Source organism: Gymnodraco acuticeps, unplaced genomic scaffold (genome assembly GCF_902827175.1).
Source record: "Gymnodraco acuticeps unplaced genomic scaffold, fGymAcu1.1, whole genome shotgun sequence".
In the NCBI taxonomy this organism is placed as follows: domain Eukaryota; kingdom Metazoa; phylum Chordata; class Actinopteri; order Perciformes; family Bathydraconidae; genus Gymnodraco; species Gymnodraco acuticeps.
The window spans coordinates 1,775,809-1,794,313 of record NW_022990295.1 but is presented as its reverse complement, the minus strand read 5'-3'; the positions used below and the strand labels follow the sequence as shown (position 1 = coordinate 1,794,313).

Here is an 18,505-nt window from a genome sequence, read left to right as displayed (position 1 = left end):
CTTCACATCCATTTGAGCACACAGCCCTGACTCAGCTGATGAATAGGAGTGTGTCATCCAATTATCTTCCTCCTTGTTTTGTCCCAACACAGATCTTTGTGGCCACAATAGCCTTTTTGTTGCCGAGCGCGGAGCACTCAACAGTGGAGGCAGACAAAAAGGTACATGTTTGAAAGGAGGGGACATGGCTGAGATCTAAAGGCCCTTGATCAATCATGTTGGAATGGAGCATTTGCAGAGGAATGTTTCTTTATATCTGTCTAGCTCTGTATTTTTTTTTTCGCGGCTCTCCTCTATTTGCTTAAAGGGGACCTATCATGCAAAATGCACTTTTTGATGTCTTTTATACATAAATATGTGTCCCCGGTGCGTCAGGGAACTCACGCAGTGCCAGAAAATAAAACCCTCTCTCTTTTCCTCCGTACCCAAATCTCTAAAAACGGGGCTGCAACGGAGCTGATTCAGATTTGCGTCCGATATAACGTAATATCGGAAATGAAGGCTTGCTTTACACACACGGCCCTATCAGAAACGTTGCTATCAGAAACAATGCCCGACTGTTTTGGACGTAATATGGTCGGTGCATGTTTACATTAGCATCGCTAACACTCAGAGCTAACCTGTACTGGAGAGCATGTGTGTGAAGAAGCAGGAAATAAAAAGGAACTCACCTTGTGGTATACCGGCAAGAGAGAAAGCCTTTGAGCTCCATACTGTTTCAGAAATAATCCTTGATAATCCATGATATGGCGTTTCATCACCGCAGTATCTGCCGGTAGCTCTCCCGCATGAGCTCAGCCCCCTCCTTTTTTTTAATACATTTTTTGTTTGGTATTTTGAGCAAAACACTTCATAGACATGTTTTTTATATATTTTTATATATCTGAGAACTATGCTATTGCCTAAAAATAGCATGATAAGGGCACTTTAATGTTTCTCACGAACGGCACAGCTCCTTTTTTGCTATATACACTTGTTTTTGTTTTATTTGATGACCAACATGTGTTTCTCACTTCCTCAGTTGATGGTGTCCCTGCTGCTCTGCCTGTTGGACTGGTGCATGGCTGTTCCCTTGAGTCTGCTGCTGGAACCCATCACTATGCCTTCTCCGGAGGACCGCACATCCCATAAGGCCCCGCTGCTGGACTACATCTACAGGGTGGGTAGCCTCCCCGGCAGCTGGGGGGGCAACATTTTTTTTGAAGAACGGCCACTTTAGCTTCTTGGTGATTTCCGATAACTTCTGAATAATACATAGTCTTCATCCGCAAACACAATAACTCCAGCTTTGACCCCCCGCCCCCCTCTATTACCCACAAAATGCGCTTGCCACTTTAATTAGACTCACCTCCACCGTGACCTCATGACTATGCCTCATTTAACATCATAGTGGCACAGCATAAGAGAAACCGCCATAGCCGACTGTCCATTTATCATATGCAGGAAACCCTTACAACTTGCTTTGTAGTAGCATACTGCATTTACAAATATAAATTATATTATGAATTAAAAAATATGCAGTACCCACTCTAGTTACTCTAGTGTATCTGTCCCACTAGCCTTGTATTCTATAGTCTGACCCTGAGGAAGAGGGCCAAGCTTCAGGCACAAATGAAGGAGGTATTATTCATTCCCTCCTGTCTGGGCAGATGCGGTCAACGGCAGATCTTTGTAAGGATGTCACCCCTGATAAGAAATGGTCCAATTATTCAAACAGGACCCATTGTCCAGTTGATAAGCTCGGGCTATAAACGCTTGTCCTGGAGATTTGAATGGAATATGTCTTAATATGAGAGCGACTGCAGCTGCTATGAAAGCAAAGACAATTAGGCGTGATTGGTTGTCTATCAGCTAAACAAAAGACAATGGCCCCTCTGGGTTTCATTGGAAATAATATATTAGGCAAGGGCATCGCAAGGTGTGACAATATTAATGCAATGTCAGGAGTGGACTGAAATCTATACTACTCCGCAGATACCTCGGCTGCTGATTATTCTCTACAGCGAGCAGAGAATAGCTTCCCTAATTGGAAACATCTCCCTTTTATTGCATCACTGGCTAGTGTCACAGAGAAGGTAGCAGGGAGGGCTTTTCATGCTTCACCTTCCTTTAATTACAATTTCAGATACAAAAAAATAAAAAACCTTGTTAAATACCAAACACATCAAGCACAAGAATGGTACCCAGCTAATGAAAAGGTTGTCAGGCTATTGGTTCTGAGATGAAGTGAGAAAAAGTTTTTAACAGCATGCAGATCGATGTAAAAAGCGACATTGCATTAGAGCTCATTGGAGATCTGCTCTAGCTTCTCCATCTGCTCTTTTCGCTTCCCCGGCAGCCAGCTGCACTCCGCGAGTGAGTGTGTGTATTTATGTGAGGGAAAGAAAGCAAGAACAGGTCCATTTGTCCACGTGCACACCTGTATGCCTCTGTTTGCGTTTTTATGATTGGATGTATATGTGTACACAGGCGTATACTCATGCATCCATATGTGCCTCCTCCAACTACAGTAAATACTGCGCCTTACTTTCCAGGAACTGTTGCTATGCGAAAGTGCAGTCACTTAGTTGTCAAGCACAGCTGTGGGTCTCTCCCCCCCCCCCCCCCCAACCTCCTCCCTTTCTGTCTCTCCACCTCTCCACAGAGGAAGCTCTTTGGGGCTTTGGTGTAGCAGCTGTTTGGTTCAGGTCTTTTCAGCCTCAAGCCTCACAATCCCTCCCCCCCATGCACCCAGAGGTCTGTTCGGCAGAATCATCCACATACTGTCTACATTGCCCCACACAATACTGTTTCAGATGGCAGGGCCAGGCTGCCTCTCACAGCGTCTCTCAGCCAAGATGGAGCGTATGTGTGTACTGAATGGGATTAGCCCTCGCATGGCTTTACCCAAGTTGCTCTACTCTGAATGAGAGGCCCCCCCTCATTTACATACATTAGGCATATGTTTCACCCTCTCATACGCGGCACCTCACCTCCACTCGCATTATACAGTATACAGGTGTATTTGTGTGTGTGTGCATATTTGTGGTGGGAGCTGAGCACAGGGATAAAGTCTTAATTAAATCAAACAGTGTAAACCTGTCCAATGGCTGTAATCAACTGCCCCAGTGCGCCTTATCTAGCCCTGCCAACGGATGCTCTGCCATCTGTTATGTAGATCGATACACTCACACATCACAGGAGAAATGGATTAGTGGCAATAAAGTCCCCTCTCTTTTCTCTCCCCCCCCCCCCCCCCCCCTACCTCACTACCTCCTTCCGTCGCCTTATGATGTAAAGGCACCTTATATTCCCCTTTCATGCTCCTGGATCATGTCACTCTGGAGCAGGCCTGCAGGAGTGTCACTGTGCATCGTCTCACAACACACACACACACACTATACCAGGGGTGTCAAACTCAAGGCCCGGGGGCCAAATCCGGCCCGTGACTTCATTTTCTGTGGCCCCACAAGAGCTTGCAAAGAATATTATATGTTTATTATACGGTTACATGATTTACAGAAGCACGTTGCCCATAAACTGCATGTCCCACAATGCATCTCAAATTAGACTTTTTTTTCTCAGAATTTCACTTTTTTTCTTCTAAATATGGCTTTTTTCTTAGAATGTGCCTTTTTCTCAGATTTTTTTTTTAAGATGTTATATTATTTTATATATATATTTATATGGTTATGTATTTTTAAATAGTCTTGAAGTTACAACCGGCCCTTTGAGTACAGCCATAATGCCGATGTGGCCCGCGATTAAATTGAGTTTGACACCCCTGCACTATACATATCGAAGTTCAAGTTCAGTCATCACCTATCACTGTCGACACAAGACAATTCAAAGTGCTTTACAAAAATAAAAAGATATTAAGAGCAATAGGAAATGTGCAGCGTATACACATTTAAAATGGCATTTCAAAACAGCCAATTACATGCATAAAAGTAACAGTGCAGTGTAAGATAGGAATAGTTCAATAAAAAGCAGCACAAAAAATAAGGATGCCAGAACCTGAATAAAAAAAATAGTAAGAGTTGCAGCGGACTTGCAGGTTTGTGGGAGTTTGTTCCAGATATTTGGAACTCCATGTTTAGTTCTGATTCTGGGGACAGAACGCCGAACTGTCCGTGTAGTACGAGATTAGAAATTATAACACATTCCATCTGAATCCTCACCCCTTTTCCTGCTCTTCCTCAGGTGCTGCACTGCTGTGTGTCGGGCTCCACCCTGCACACCCAACAGAGCCACTACCTGCTCAGTCTGTCGGACCTGTCGCCCGACTATGACCTCATGTTGGGTCAGGTTAAGAGCTTCGAGCCCCCACCCTCCCAGACAACCTCCTCCGACTTCGGCAACCTGCTCACAGTCGCTGAGGGTAAGGAAATGGAGCCTTCCTGATTCCCCCTTTCCCCCCCCCCCGCTGTGCACGAGATTGCACTGGGCTGGCAGATAAAACGGCAATGGCCATTTATTGGTTGTATAGCATGTGTGCATTTGTGTGTGTGTGTGTCTGATATCTGTCACATCACTGCTTAGAGGACTATCTCTGGTCAATTTTGGGACACACTTCTTCATTTCCGTTCCTGTGCTTCTGACCACAGACCACAGAAAAAATATCCCCAAAAAAAGGATTAGAGGGAAAAGCAAACTCTGAAAAGCCCATCCATTTGGAGCCTCTCCATTAAATGTCAATATCTTATTAAAAGTATGAAAAGGAAATCAACCATCACAGGGAAAGGAATGTTCGCATTAGTACTCAGCCCTAGAGAGAAGACCCATTATGGGATTTTTTTCTTCTTTTTTTGTGACCTTGTGATTCCATTAGGCAATGTATTCCTCTCTGCCCCATGCCCTCAACTTCTGAAAAGTCCTTAGAGCCCAAATACAAAATGCAGTGTACTGAAACAATGTAAGACATTTGAACAGGAGCTTTTGCCTGAAACATTTCACCACACCTCTCTGTTTCTGGTGCCCATGTTCTTAGTAGAAATAACAAAACACTTTCAAAGGGGCAAACCAAAGAGAGCCGGCCTGGTTATATTCATGTCCCCCACCTCATATTGATCAAGTCACATCAAAGGGCTAGTGCATCTCTAATGCAGCTTGGCCTGCTTTCTAAAGAGCTTTCTCCACTTTGATGGGGGATGATGGTATTGATAGCACTGTCACAATGTAAGAGTGCATCTCCTTGTTTTTTCCCACATCACTGCAGAATAAAGCACCGCATGCCTTTCGCTTGGGACTAAAAACCTGTGCATTTACATAAATGCAATTCACTAAGTAGAGTCCTATTGAGCAGCCTGCAAAGATGGTGGTTCTCATTAGCACTCAGCCAGTCTCAACGTTTGTCTATTCTAAGAAGACTCAATGGGCTTTTCAAAGTTGTCTCTTTTGATTAGAGACCTACTTAGAGGTGTGCCGGCCAAGCTATTGTGAGAAATTAATAAAGTACACCTATTAGTAATCATAAATGAGATTTGGCTTTGTATAAAAACGAGCTAACTGAGATGATTGCTTGTCTACACACAAACATGGGGCTTTTGGGATACGGTTAGCAAAGTATGCGTTTGATTATTTAATAGGCCTTAACCCTGATGCCTTTTTTTTTTTTTCAGGCGATTCAATTAGTGTGCCAATTGTTTCTCAGTGTGTTGTTTATGTCATTAGTACTTTAAACGGTCCCTTTCCTGTCGTGTGTTATATATGTTGTGCATGTAAATCGTCTGCTAAAGCTAGGTCCCAAAGTGTTTCTCCTACACACACCAAACCCTTCCCCCTGCCTAAAACGCCTCCATTGGACTCCATTGTTAACATCCGTGACATACTGTAGTGACATCACTATGTAACACATGCGCCTATATTGGATAAAGCTCCAACACATTGCACGTGATAGGCTAAGGGGCGGGACATGTATAAGCAGTATACCAATAGAGCCGGCCAGCTAACCAATCAGAGCAGACTGGGCTCTGGATTCAGACAGAGCAGTGGTTCCCAACCTGGGGGGCGTTCCGATGAGATCGGTCTCGTCCATTTTGCAGATTATTTACGACTTTTGAATCCACATAAACACATCGGCAAAATCCGGCTCACTTTGAGCATGTCTTTTAAACAGTTTAATCCCTTTGTGAATTGTTTCCACTTGTGCCGTCCTTTAATTTCTTCATACAGCGGGAATCCAAATGAATGAATCCTGAGTCCAATAACCATCAAAGTCACTCCAATAGTGCTCCTTAATTACGCTTTCATCCTCCTTTAACAAAATACTTCACATTCATCCAGTTTGTGACAGTAGTTGTAGCATTTTGAGACTTTGAAACTTTAATTACCGCTGTTGCGCCCCCCCACCCCCCCCTTGTGTGTGTGTGTGTGGGGGGGGCGCAACTTCCAACACGAGTGATTTGGGGGGGCTCTTGGGGAAAAAGGTTGGGAACCCCTGAGACAGAGGGTGAAAAGAGGTGCTGCAGACGGAGAAAAAAAAAAAGTGCTTTTACATTCCGAATAAAGGCACTAACCAATGACATTGTCCAAATGATGACAGCTCATTGTATTACCCTTGTCAACTTTGAAAAAGGTAGCATATAGCAGATCCTTTCCTGTTGTTCTTACCTTTCACAATAAGAAAGCTGTGATTGATGTACTGCATAACTAGGCTATTCAACTATTCTGGGCAAATATGATCCCAGTAGTTGGTTTACCTCTACCTGCGTCGATCTATTCAAACTTTTTATTAAACCAGTAATGCTTCCGTCACAAATTAGCATCATTGTTGGTATACATAGTTTTGATGTGAAATATTCATAGTCAGCTAAAGCCGTTTACCATGTTTTACAATTTCTTACGTGTGTTTTACTTCAGAGACTGTCTAAGTATATGTATCTTCCTGCCATCATTTTCCCCCCAGAAAAGCGTCGTCGGAACATGGAGCTGATTCCCCTGACAGCACGGATGGTCATGACCCACCTGGTGAACCATCTGGGCCACCACCCGCTGAGCGGCGGCCCGGCCCTTCTCCACAGCCTCGTGAGCGAGAACCACGACAACCCTTATGTGGAGTCGTCCGAGCTGTCCTCCGAGGTTTTCAAAAGCCCAAACCTCCAGCTGTTTGTGTTCAACGACAGCACGCTGGTGTCCTACCTGCAGATCCCTGCAGAGACCCCCGCCGTCGGACAGCCCCCCAAATCTTCCTCCCAAGTACGTGTGATCGTCCGCGACATCTCGGGGAAGTACTCGTGGGATGGCGCAATCCTCTACTGCACCAACCATGACGACTGTGATGATGCAGGCGTTTTTGATGCAGTTGATCGCCCTCTTTCCACCACCTCTCATGACCCTCACAGCAGAAACCAGCCTGACTCTCCAACAAATGGACCGTACAAAAACCATTGCTCAGTCTCCGACTCGCTGTCAGACTGCTACGAGGAGGAAGGGTTGGATATATTGGACACGCTTTTGGAGGACTTGGGCCACAGCAGCCCAGAATGCCTCCCCGTACCACAGCTCAGGCTAAACCAGCCAGCCCCCTCCCCGCATGGCATGAACTTAGAGCAAGAGAGCGCCATCATGGAGGCAATCTTGCGTCAGATGCAGCAGGAGGAGGAGCAGGTGAGGAGGTGGGATGCTGACTTGAGCTTTAAGGCTGCCTGCCAGAGTGAACCGTCCCACCAGGAACCAAAAGCTCCTTTCTACTTTTGCCGGCTGCTGCTCAATGACCTTGGCATGAACTCTTGGGACCGCAGGTACGCTACAAACCGAAACTAGCTACCTGGTTTGCACTGTCGACGAAGAAAGACGCAAACAAGAAGCAGGGTTCTTAGAAGTTATTCTATAGCCTGTTGATTATTTGTTTTTATGTAATTCTTTAACATTCTCTCTGCTCTCATCTTAAATTCAAGCAGTACGAGCCAGAGTTACTTCCTTCCTCCTTAACTAGTTACCTACTTCCCTTAAGTAACTCAGCTGCTGGCTCGTTACTCAAAGAGAGAAAGAGCACAGTTAAAAGCACTGCGGATCTAGAGAGACTTAATCTCCTCTCCACAGGGTAAAGGTGCCCAGCTGTTTTCACTAAGGTCCACCTCACAGAGCCACATCTTTGATGTGCTTTCCCGTAAATTAAAAGCTTACACCTCGTAATGGTGACCGTGCAACGTGCCCACAGCAAGAAGGAGATTGCTGTTCGCACCTGTGCCTTTTTTTTGCCTCTGTTAATCTTGTCTGCTAAACAAAACTCCACTATTTTCTCAATTTTCTAGTAGATTAAACCCTTTTTCCAACAGCGGTTAGTTGCTACCATGCTTTTTATATTCAGAATTGAAAATGTAATTAAGACTTTTTTTGTCCAACAGGAAAAGTTTCCATTTGCTGAAGAAAAACTCCAAACTTTTAAGGGAATTGAAGAACTTGGATTCCAGGCAATGGTAATACTTTTATACATTTAATCTGACACAATATATATTCTGTTTGTATTCATATACTTCTGCTAATCATGAGACAGTCTTGCGGTAAACCTGTTAGAAATTAACTGAAATGATGCATCATACAGTTGCTCCAAGCTGAATATATTTTCCCACCCCCTTCACTCCCTCCCTTCCTCCCCAAAGATCTTTCTAATTTGTACCATCTCCTGTTGATCACAGCCCTGGAAGTCTCCCACAATAACTCTGTCTTTCTTAGACTGATCATTAAGTACACCACACTTTGCTGATGACAGGAGCTTATTAAAGATTTCCCTCAGGACTGGACTTTATTCTCCCAGATGGCCAGCCTTGGTTGGGCAATAACAACCTGTGCGCAAGCATGCAAAGTGCCCTAAATCTACCCCAGCATGATGTACTGCCATGGCAACAGGGAAAGTAGGGAAAGGGGGCCTTTGCTGCCATCCTTTTTAAAAATCAGGTTAGAGCTGCAGAGATAGTGGAAAGAAAATGCTCATTCTACTCTCCTGATTTTATACAACTCAATTAGACTTACACACAATTTACCTCCATAAGTGTTTTGACTTACAAAGCATCAATCATCTGAGGTGGCCACTGGAGTGAGAAGCTTTTCAAGTTCTGTTAAAAAATGTCTGCTGTGTTGTGGTTGTTCTTTTCAAACCCATGATTTGTTTTGTAGTCGAGAAACACACAAGATCGCTGTGTTCTACATTGGAGAGGGCCAAGAGGACAAGTGCTCCATCCTGTCTAACAGCGCGGGCAGCCAGGCCTATGAGGACTTTGTGTCAGGACTGGGATGGGAGGTGCCAAAGACCACACCCTCACATCAACATATCTTATGTATCCACACATACTGCCTAAATATGCACACACTCACACTCAATTGTACATGTGTCCCTCAGGTGGACCTGGCCACACACTGCGGCTTTATGGGAGGCCTCCAGAGGAATGGCAGTACGGGTCTAACGGCTCCTTATTATGCTACCTCCACTGTGGAAACCATCTTCCACGTCTCCACTCGCATGCCATCTGACTCTGACTGCCTTACCAAAAAGGTAAAATAAAAATCTTGTTTGTGTTGATTATCTTTTTTTATCCTATGTAATGATAAACGTTGACAGTTCCTTCCTGTCTGTGACATTTGGATTAATGTATTATATCATTGTCATTTTTGCACTCCTCAAGCCAAGAGTATGTAGAGAAAAAGGAGAAAATGATGCGGTGAAATGGCTACACAGGCCGGCCTGCCCATAGCAGTATGTTGTTGTAGCCTTCAGCCCTGTGTTAAGCTGTGATCAGGAGGTGTGACTCCAGAGTGCGGGCATTGATTAGTGACCCTGGCCAGGCAGGCCTGAGGAGTAGAGAGTCGCAGGCGCGTGAGTGAAGAGAGGGCATGTGCCGCTGCGGTAATGACTATGATTCTGCTAGCCCCTGCCCCCCTCCCTGTGTGCTGTGACCAGGGCCTGGATTCAGCCATTAGCTCTCCCTGCTAGGGCAGGCGCCGGCCGGATGCCGGCAGGATCCTTTTATCCAATTCCTGCTACCGCCACAGGAGCGATCGATTGGGTTCTGCAGTGGGATTCTGAGCTGTAGTGCACCAGTAGCAGTTAGCACGAAGAAATGAGCCGCAAGGCCCCTGCCCGTGCTGCCAATCTTCTCATACAGTACCCTGCTGAGAAGGGAAATTCATCAGGCTCTCCTCATGTCCAACCCCCGTATAGTCCTTCACAGACTTTCCCCCTCTCTGTTTCACCAATGACCCCCTACTCATTACGAAACCATCCTGAATCTGTGCTTGGTGACCGCAAAAAATTAGTGAGCAAAGATTTTGACTTTGGCCAGAGTGAGGCGCTGCAGGGGCGGCCGGGCCCAGAGCGGAGTGTGCTACCACTCTTCTTCCATTCATTTTACAGGGAACTTCTGTAATTGCTCACGCTCACCTTGCAAAGATCTCTACAGGCTGCACAGAAATTGGCAGGCTGGCTGCTTGCATGGATGTGTCAGGGAAAGAGATGGCAGGGAGAAGAGGAAGTGGTACGAAGAATTGGATTGAGAAAAGCGCTTAGTCTGTGTCCAAGTAGGATGTTTCCCTGTCAATTTAAAAATAACACTTTTAGTCCAGCAGTCACTCGCTTTACTGCCTGCAACCATAGAGGCGTACTGTGGGGGAGTGACGGATGGGGGAGCTCTGCTGGGCAGATTGTCTGTTTGAAGAACGTTGAGGGGAGAAAAAAAAAAACCCAGCCAAACCAAAAAGAAAAGAGGGAAGACCATGAATTCCTCAATCCAATTGTGGGTTCTGGGGCAGTGCAGGCTGCAGCAGTGGCAGCTGGCTTCAGTAATGCGGTTAGAGAAGCGACCTGCAGGGTTGGGGTCAGGCCATGGTGTGTGTGTGTGTGTGTGTGTGTGTGTGTGTGTGTGTGTGTGTGTGTGTGTGGTGTGTGTGTGTGTGTGTGTGTGTGTGTGTGTGTGTGTGGTGTGTGTAGTGTGTGGTGTGTGTGTGTGTGTGTGTGTGTGTGTGTGTGTGTGTGTGTGTGTGTGTGTGTGTGTGTGTGGTGTGTGTGTGTGTGTGTGTGTGTGTGGTGTGTGTGTGTGTGTGGTGTGTGTGTGTGTGTGTGTGTGTGTGTGTGTGTGTGTGTGTGTGTGTGTGTGTGTGTGTGTGTGTGTGTGTGTGTGTGTGTGTGTGTGTGTGTGTGTGTGTGTGTGTGTGTGTGTGTGTGTGTGTGTGTGTAAATAGACAAGTGCCTTAGCTATCACATTCACCCCCAGGCACCGCAGCTTAACTGGGCTGCTGCAGGTTGTTTTTATAAGGAGCCTCTTGTGTTCTGGGGTCCTCTGGTCGGCTGTCTCCATGTGTGTCAAGCCCATTGGCTGAGTGGAAGGTCAAAAAGGGCTAATTGGACAAGAGCCTTTGACTTGAATCACATTTTTATAAAAGAAGTCATTGGATGTGATTAACAAGGGAGTAAATAGGTTGGTGCAGCAGATGATTGACTAGAGCATAAGCATCCTCATTAAACTTGTGATTAAGCTCGTCCAAATGCTAATATCTTAACCCAAATTAACATCCCAGTGTTAATTGTCTGCAGCAAATGCATATTCAACATGTTCTCTGAAATTGTCCCAGTGACTGACCTGGTTGGTACCTGCTGATCCTTGGACAGACAGACTGAACTGGCGAGCTCCAGTAATCAGCATGCCGTGGATTTGTTTAAGATTACCGTATTACCATAATTAAGGGTTTATAATAGAATGTGCTAATTGCATTTTTGGTGGCGAGGGCATGTTTCTTAATGGCTCATTAGGCCCACAGTACATTGGCAGATGTTTTCTTCTGAGCAGAGGCTCACTTTTCAGTGTCCATGATCCCCCCCAGAAAACATCACTGGGCTACCAGCTAATAAGTGATCCACACTTGTCAGAGAACATAATGAGGCTGTGTCCCTCTAATTAACTTTGGGAAAGAGGAAAGCTGTTTACCTATTTCAATCGAGCATCAGTCAATTTCCTGTCATTTAAGCATACGTTCTTCTCCAGCCCAGTTTCATTTGGGTTCGTGAATAGAGTGGAAATGGGAAGCAATTTAATCTCTGATGGGGGGAAAGTCAATTGGATTTGAATTATTTGCTTTTGAAATGCTCAATTTTGTGTTCGCAATTTAAATTTGTTTTGAAAAAAGCTATAAAAAGAGGCGAATCTAAGACTCCTACTTAAACCATTGTTTTCATAGTCACCTTCCACACCTGCTGCAATTATGCTTTATCTTTAAGATCCAACAAAAGTGCTTATATCGGAATAACGCATTAAATAATATATTTCTGTATACAGTGATAAAAGCCAGTAACGGCACATTTGCTGATCTGTCAGCAGTGAATTGTGTTTTATTATCCCCTTCTACACACCCCTTATATCTCATTGCACTCCTCACCCTTTACGAGGGGTTGCCCCAAGCTACTTGCTGGCTGAGCCCGGTGACATGCTCTAAATCTCGCTAAATGTGTGTTCCTGTCATCATCACCTTACCTTACCTTAGGGATGAAAATTACGTGCACTTGCCAGGTACTTGATTAGACTGATTTTGTTTGTTGGCAGCTACGTCACCTGGGAAACGACGAGGTGCACATAGTGTGGTCGGAGCACAGCAGGGACTACCGGCGTGGCATCATCCCGACTGACTTTGGAGACGTGCTGATCATCATCTACCCCATGAAGAACCACATGTATTTCATCCAGATCATGAAGAAACCACAGGTACATGTGCACACTGCAGATTTTATTAAGGGTCATTGGAAATGGGAAATTACTTTTTGACATTTTTTTTAAATGCTTATTTTCCTTTTATACTAACAGGACAAAGTGCCAAGCATAAAAAGCTGAAGAGCGCTCTGGCTATTTTCATCACTGCACTAATTTCCAGGCTCTGAGTTTAAACAGTCCCTACTCCGCTTCCTTCTCAGACTTTGCCATGAATTTCTCCATCCTTTTTCCCTGTTATGGTTTCTGTCTGAAGGCTCTCAGTTCCTCATACTCCAGCTGTGCATTATTACCCATACTGTGGGTATGTGCTCTCGGAGATGGTTGCACTCATTTCCTGCCTAGCTTTCATCTTGACCACTCTGAAGTACTGCACTCGATGTGTGGCCTTCCAGAGGATAGTGAAATGTCTCTTTCAGGGAAGGGCTGCCTTCAGATGTTCAGATACATCCACTACGATTTCAGAGATCCGTGACCTAATGTAAGAAATAACATTTTAGCTTTATAATGACAGTATACCAGCTCCAGAGGAACTGCTAATTATTAAACATTGGTAGCACTTTAGGACCAATACAATAATTGGCTCGCCTGCCTGAAAGTATCCGGGCCCATAGAGAGTACACGCTTGCATTTTGCTTGAGCTCCGCCTCTGGTGTCCCGCTCTCGGCTCAGCCAAATGAATGAAGAGAGAAAATAACTCTGGATTCATTTTTTTGCGCATTTTACAACTTTTAGAACCTAATGATTTAATTAAGGGCTATACAAGTGTTCGTACTGGGAGGTTGATTTTGTTTAAAAAAAATTATCTGCTGATTTACAGACATTTCTTTCCCAATGTTGGTCAACAGGAAAAAGTATTTTTGGACACAGATCTTATAGTACCGCCCTGTGGCCACTACGAACATTTGCTTTACCGTCCAGGGCACTTCCTTGGGACTTGGTTTCGACAGTCATAGCCCAACAATCTTGAGAATTTTCTGTTAAATATTTCATTTTTTCCTCTCAAATATTTGTCAGTTTTTAACTCTGTTGCATATCTCTTTCTTTACTGCCAATAATAAATCTCTGTACTAATCAAATTGATCTAAATAGTACAAATCTGCATTTCTTAAGAACTGTGAGCGACTGTTAGATTAATAAATAATACACAAAGAAAAGTGCGTTAAGTTCTTTAATGATCGCAGATGGTTCACAAATGAAAACATATTCTCAGTAGAGGGTCTCTGCAGCCAGAGCACAGGAGGGTGAAAAGCCACTGATCTGCCCCCCAACTGTGACCCCATGCAACCTGGTAAAAGTTATCTAAAATTCTCTCACTTAAACTGCCCCCGACTTCAAGAACCTTTAAAGTAATCTACTCAGGTTTCTGATTTTAGTTTATCCAATGTCACCAAGTCTTCTTGCATGTGATTATTAGGTTAATTGGTCTGTGTACTTTCATGTTAAAGGTGACATGGCCATTTCTACTGATCATAATTCCATTGTTGAGGTCTACTTGTTCAATGTTCCAAACTCACATTGGTTTCTCATACAGCATCTCTGTATAGTATGTGTATTCACTCTCTGTCCTAAACGCCTTGTTGGAGCTCCTGCCCCCCCCTCCCTGTGAGCCCACTGTGCTCTGATTGGTCAGCTCGCCCACTCTGTTCTGATGAGTCCACCACGTTACAGCGGAACATCAGTGTTTATGTTTTACAGTGGCGTTTGTTAGCAACCAGAAAATGACACCAGTAAGGACAAACAGATGAGAATGCTGCGTGGGGTCTGGGTGCCGTGTTGGCGGGACGTTGCGGGGCTCGCTGCTCCGCCCTTTGAGGCTCGAGGAGCGGACAGTGTGAGCTGGATTACTGGTGTAGTTTCCTTGTTGCTGCGTGGGGTCTGCGAGACACCACGGAACTCAGCCTGAGCACACACATACACTCACAGCCAGGCTGTTCGCCACACAGTTCGCCACACACTCGCAGCCTGAGAAAAGATAAGGCTGAGTGAGTGAGTGTGTGTGTGTGAGGAGCTCCACGGATTGGTCCATTTGGACCAATTGGTCCTGGGGCAGCATAGACAGGTATTTTCTGTGTTAGAGTTTTACTCGCTACAGGGTGTACTTTGAGGGTTTGTGACTTTGCAGACCGTTTACATGCATAAAAACCCAAGGGGACGGGTAATAACCGGAAAAGCATGACATGGGACCTTTAAAATCCATTTATTGTATAATTTGTCTGGTTATTATACGTGCTGAACTACCAAGTTGAAGACAGCAGGACCTTTTGGAGACTTTGACATTCACGTCAACTTCCAGGTCAACGACCATTGAGCTTCAGTGATTAAGGGCCCCCTTCCAATATGCATGAACAGACGCGTGTAGCCACCCACACTCACACGCTGCCACTGAAATGCATATTGCCCCTTTGTATTTGTTCGGTAGCTCAATATGAGGTCTTTGTTTTGTATTGATTGTCATTTTAATTTCATTTGCCTAACGTTGATTCGCATTAGATATGTGTGGTTGTCATGCAAAGTTAGGTAAGAATCCAATTTCAACTTGAACCCTTGCCCTAAACAGATGGAGAAACAGTTAAAAAGAGAAGAACAAAACACATTTTAATTAACCTTTTCCTACATGTTGGGAGATTACTTATACAAGGACAGAACGCTGAGTGAGTTAACTTTGGATTATTGTTGAGCGTTTGATGCCTCATGTTTTTTTTCTTTACTTCCCCAGGTTCCTTTCTTCGGGCCTCTGTTCAATGGCGCCATCATCACGGGGACGCTGCTGCCCAGCTTGGTGCGGGCCACCTGTGTCAATGCCAGCAGAGCTGTCAAGTCCCGGCTGACTCTCTACCAGAGCTTGTATCCTTGACTCCTAATGTGTTCTGCTACATTTAATCTGCACAGAGAAATCGAACAATTCATAAGAAAAGACCCCATTGATGACCCATACAGCCAAGATATTAACGGTTGTGAGCAGACATGGCTTTTTATAATGATTTCATGACACCACCAGTGGTCCATTTGGGTAAATTCATTGAGACATGTGGCGTGCTTGTCACATCAGCTAACGTACACAGCTGAGTGCTGACACTGATCTTTATGGGCTGGCTGATTTACATACAGCTATTAGGCCAGGGCTGTTTCGCAGCCTGGAGCAGCATGGGAGGTTGTTTGGGGTTGTTTTGGGCAGGAGCGCAGATAATGTGTCATCATCTATCACTACCGTTTTATGGAGCACAAGGAGAGCCGAAATAAGAGCACCCTCAGCAAATGCACACACAGACAAACACACACATACTCACACTCGCTGTCATCCCTCCACCCATCCAGCCAACAGTGTGCCGTTAAGAGCCTGACTCCAGCTGTAGTTGTCAGTTGGTTTAAAGGGAGTGTAATCACCAATGGAGATGAATTAGCATGTGAATGCCAGCAGCACTGAGTTGGGGGGGTGAGACGGGGGGCAGAGTCAGGATGGCCCCTGGAGGGGGAAACCTGATCTCCCTCAACGCCCCGCTCCTCCTCGGACAGCATGTACAGCACCGCCTCACCAGAACCACGCTGCCCCTCTGGCAGTTGCTATAGAAACCTCCCCTGAGGATGTTTCATTTGGGTGGAAGACCACTCTTTTTTGTTTTTTAGACATTGACGTATTCTGCTTGAATTATTCTGAAGTCATTGTATCAGTCATTTATCCAAAAAAAGCCTCTTTGTCGTTCCTTCAACGCAGCTGCGCGTGTTGTTTACAGTCGGCTGTGTGTAAGTATGTGCCTGCCTGTATGCGTTTCACAGTGCATCACATCCCCTGGCCCCACCCCACCCCTATATCAGGCCTTGGCTGTGTGTCCTCAGGGGAATCCTGAGTGACAGATGTCTGTTACCCGACGCCAAGTGAATTAGCCCAGTGTGACACTCAGTGCCAGAGGGAGGGGGGCAGCCACAGGCCTCTGTGAGCCTCTGGGGGGAGGGGGGGGTACAGTACCGGGCCTGTGCCGGGCCACAAAAGCTTTACCTGGCATTCCTTAGCAGAGGAGCAGGCAGCGTGATCTATGAGAGGAGATAAGCGCTGCCTCTAGAGCTCTGGCACTGAGCGGCTGCCAGGCCTCACACACTCCAAGAGAGGAGATGAATGAATGTGCCAGGCAACACACACTGCCAGCATGAGTATCTATATGTCTGTTTGTACTGCTGTTTGAATGCATAGCCTGAGAACTTGTGAGGACAGCCAAAATGTGATGACCAAGTTTTAGATTTTAAGTCCTGACTGGCACCGGTATGGACCTGAAGCGATAACCAGCTAATCTTTCAAATGCTTTCATCACTGTTGTATTACTGCAGCCTTTTGCACTTCTCCGTCTCCAGCCGTCATTCTTCCATCTTCTCAGGTTATGCGTCCCTTTATCTATCGCAGGTCGGAACAATGACCCTCCCATTTTTTTTTTTTGTCTCGGCTGTGTTTTTCTTTTTTTGTTACAAGATGGAAAATCCTCATCCTTGGTTTACCCCTTCACAATGCCTTAACAATCCACAGTCTGCTCTCTGCCTGTGAGGCCACTCTCCAAGGTAATTAGTTGAATATTTCAAAGAGAAGCTATATGACCCCTGTGTGTCCAGATAAAAGGCCAGTGTGGCGCTGTGGCCCCCTCTCTCGCTCTGTCACAAGGCTTCGAGAGGACTCCAGCAGTCTGCCGCAATGCTCACAGGATCTCTCAGGCTAATAGGATTTGATATTAAAAAATGACCACGAGCCACATTTTCAGAAAATATACAGACAGTAAGAGTGTTTTTCAAATACTCCCCCCTTGCTGTCTTCCTTTCTTCCTCCTCATTGCATCCTTTTTTTCCTCCAGCTCTGAACTGTGAGGATTTGTGAAATCTGTGTAGTTGTTTTCTTGTACTCTCCCATTGTCAGTTACAATCTGTGTCAATTTCTTCAGTCAAGACAAAACCTTGGCCTCATAGACACCATATCACAAGCCTCCCCCAGACAACTCATAATGTATCATCTATTATTTATACGCCTGATGGAAAATGCAGCTGGTCTGGCTTTGTGTGTTCTAAGTGTATTGTCTGCAACTAGTCTACACTCCACATTTTAAATAATTGACAACACAAAATGTGCCTAAACAACTTTTTTAGAAAACTACCACTTTTTGGGGTAGTAGAGTACAGCATGTAGATGTAATTCTGTTCCTGCATTAATGGTGCAGTGTATGACATACCGGCATAGAAGACGCAATAAGTGTGTTTGCGTCACATGAACTCAGGCTGTCACTGAATGGTTTTGCTGTCTGCTGCCATTTCCTTTTTTATGAAGATCCTTCATACTGTCACTGTGGAATAATGTCTCCATCCAGAAGCTGGGATTCATTTCTCTCTTCAGCAAGCACTTGAGTTTGATGTGCCGTCCATCGCTCTTTGGGATGGGGGTAATGGTGTGTGTGTGTGTGTGTGTGTGTGTGTGTGGTGTGTGTGTGTGTGTGTGTGTGTGTGTGTGTGTGTGTGTGTGTGTGTGTGTGTGTGTGTGTGTGTGTGTGTGTGTGTGTGTGTGTGTGTGTGTGTGTGTGTGTGTGTGTGTGTGTGTGTGTGTGTGTGTGTGTGTGTGTGTGTGTGTGTGTGTGGTGTGTGTGTGTGTGTGTGTGTGTGTGTGTGTGTGTGTGTGTGTGTGTGTGTGTGTGTGTGTGTGTGTGTGTGTGTGTGTGTGTGTGTGTGTGTGTGTGTGTGTGTGTGTGTGTGTGTGTGTGTGGAGGGAAATGGCAAGTTTCGAATAGGTGAGACAGTGCTGAACTGACCTTGATTCAGAGACATTGCCTCCCTACTGGACTGAATCAATAGTTTTTGCACACTGC

At 45.2% G+C, this 18,505-nt stretch overlaps 1 protein-coding gene across 9 annotated transcripts in view; it reads left to right on the top strand.

The window, feature by feature from the left end:
- ralgapa2 (Ral GTPase activating protein catalytic subunit alpha 2) overlaps positions 1–18,505 on the top strand; it is a 105,302-nt gene that overhangs the window by 63,142 nt on the left and 23,655 nt on the right. For all 9 annotated transcript variants that reach the window (XM_034221999.1, XM_034222002.1, XM_034221994.1 and 6 more), the window contains 9 exons: positions 93–161; positions 1,022–1,159; positions 4,183–4,360; positions 6,887–7,721; positions 8,328–8,399; positions 9,097–9,220; positions 9,320–9,472; positions 12,510–12,668; positions 15,391–15,518. In XM_034221999.1, coding sequence (XP_034077890.1) covers positions 93–161; positions 1,022–1,159; positions 4,183–4,360; positions 6,887–7,721; positions 8,328–8,399; positions 9,097–9,220; positions 9,320–9,472; positions 12,510–12,668; positions 15,391–15,518 — 1,856 coding nt within the window. The remainder of the gene's footprint in view (positions 1–92; positions 162–1,021; positions 1,160–4,182; positions 4,361–6,886; positions 7,722–8,327; positions 8,400–9,096; positions 9,221–9,319; positions 9,473–12,509; positions 12,669–15,390; positions 15,519–18,505) is intronic.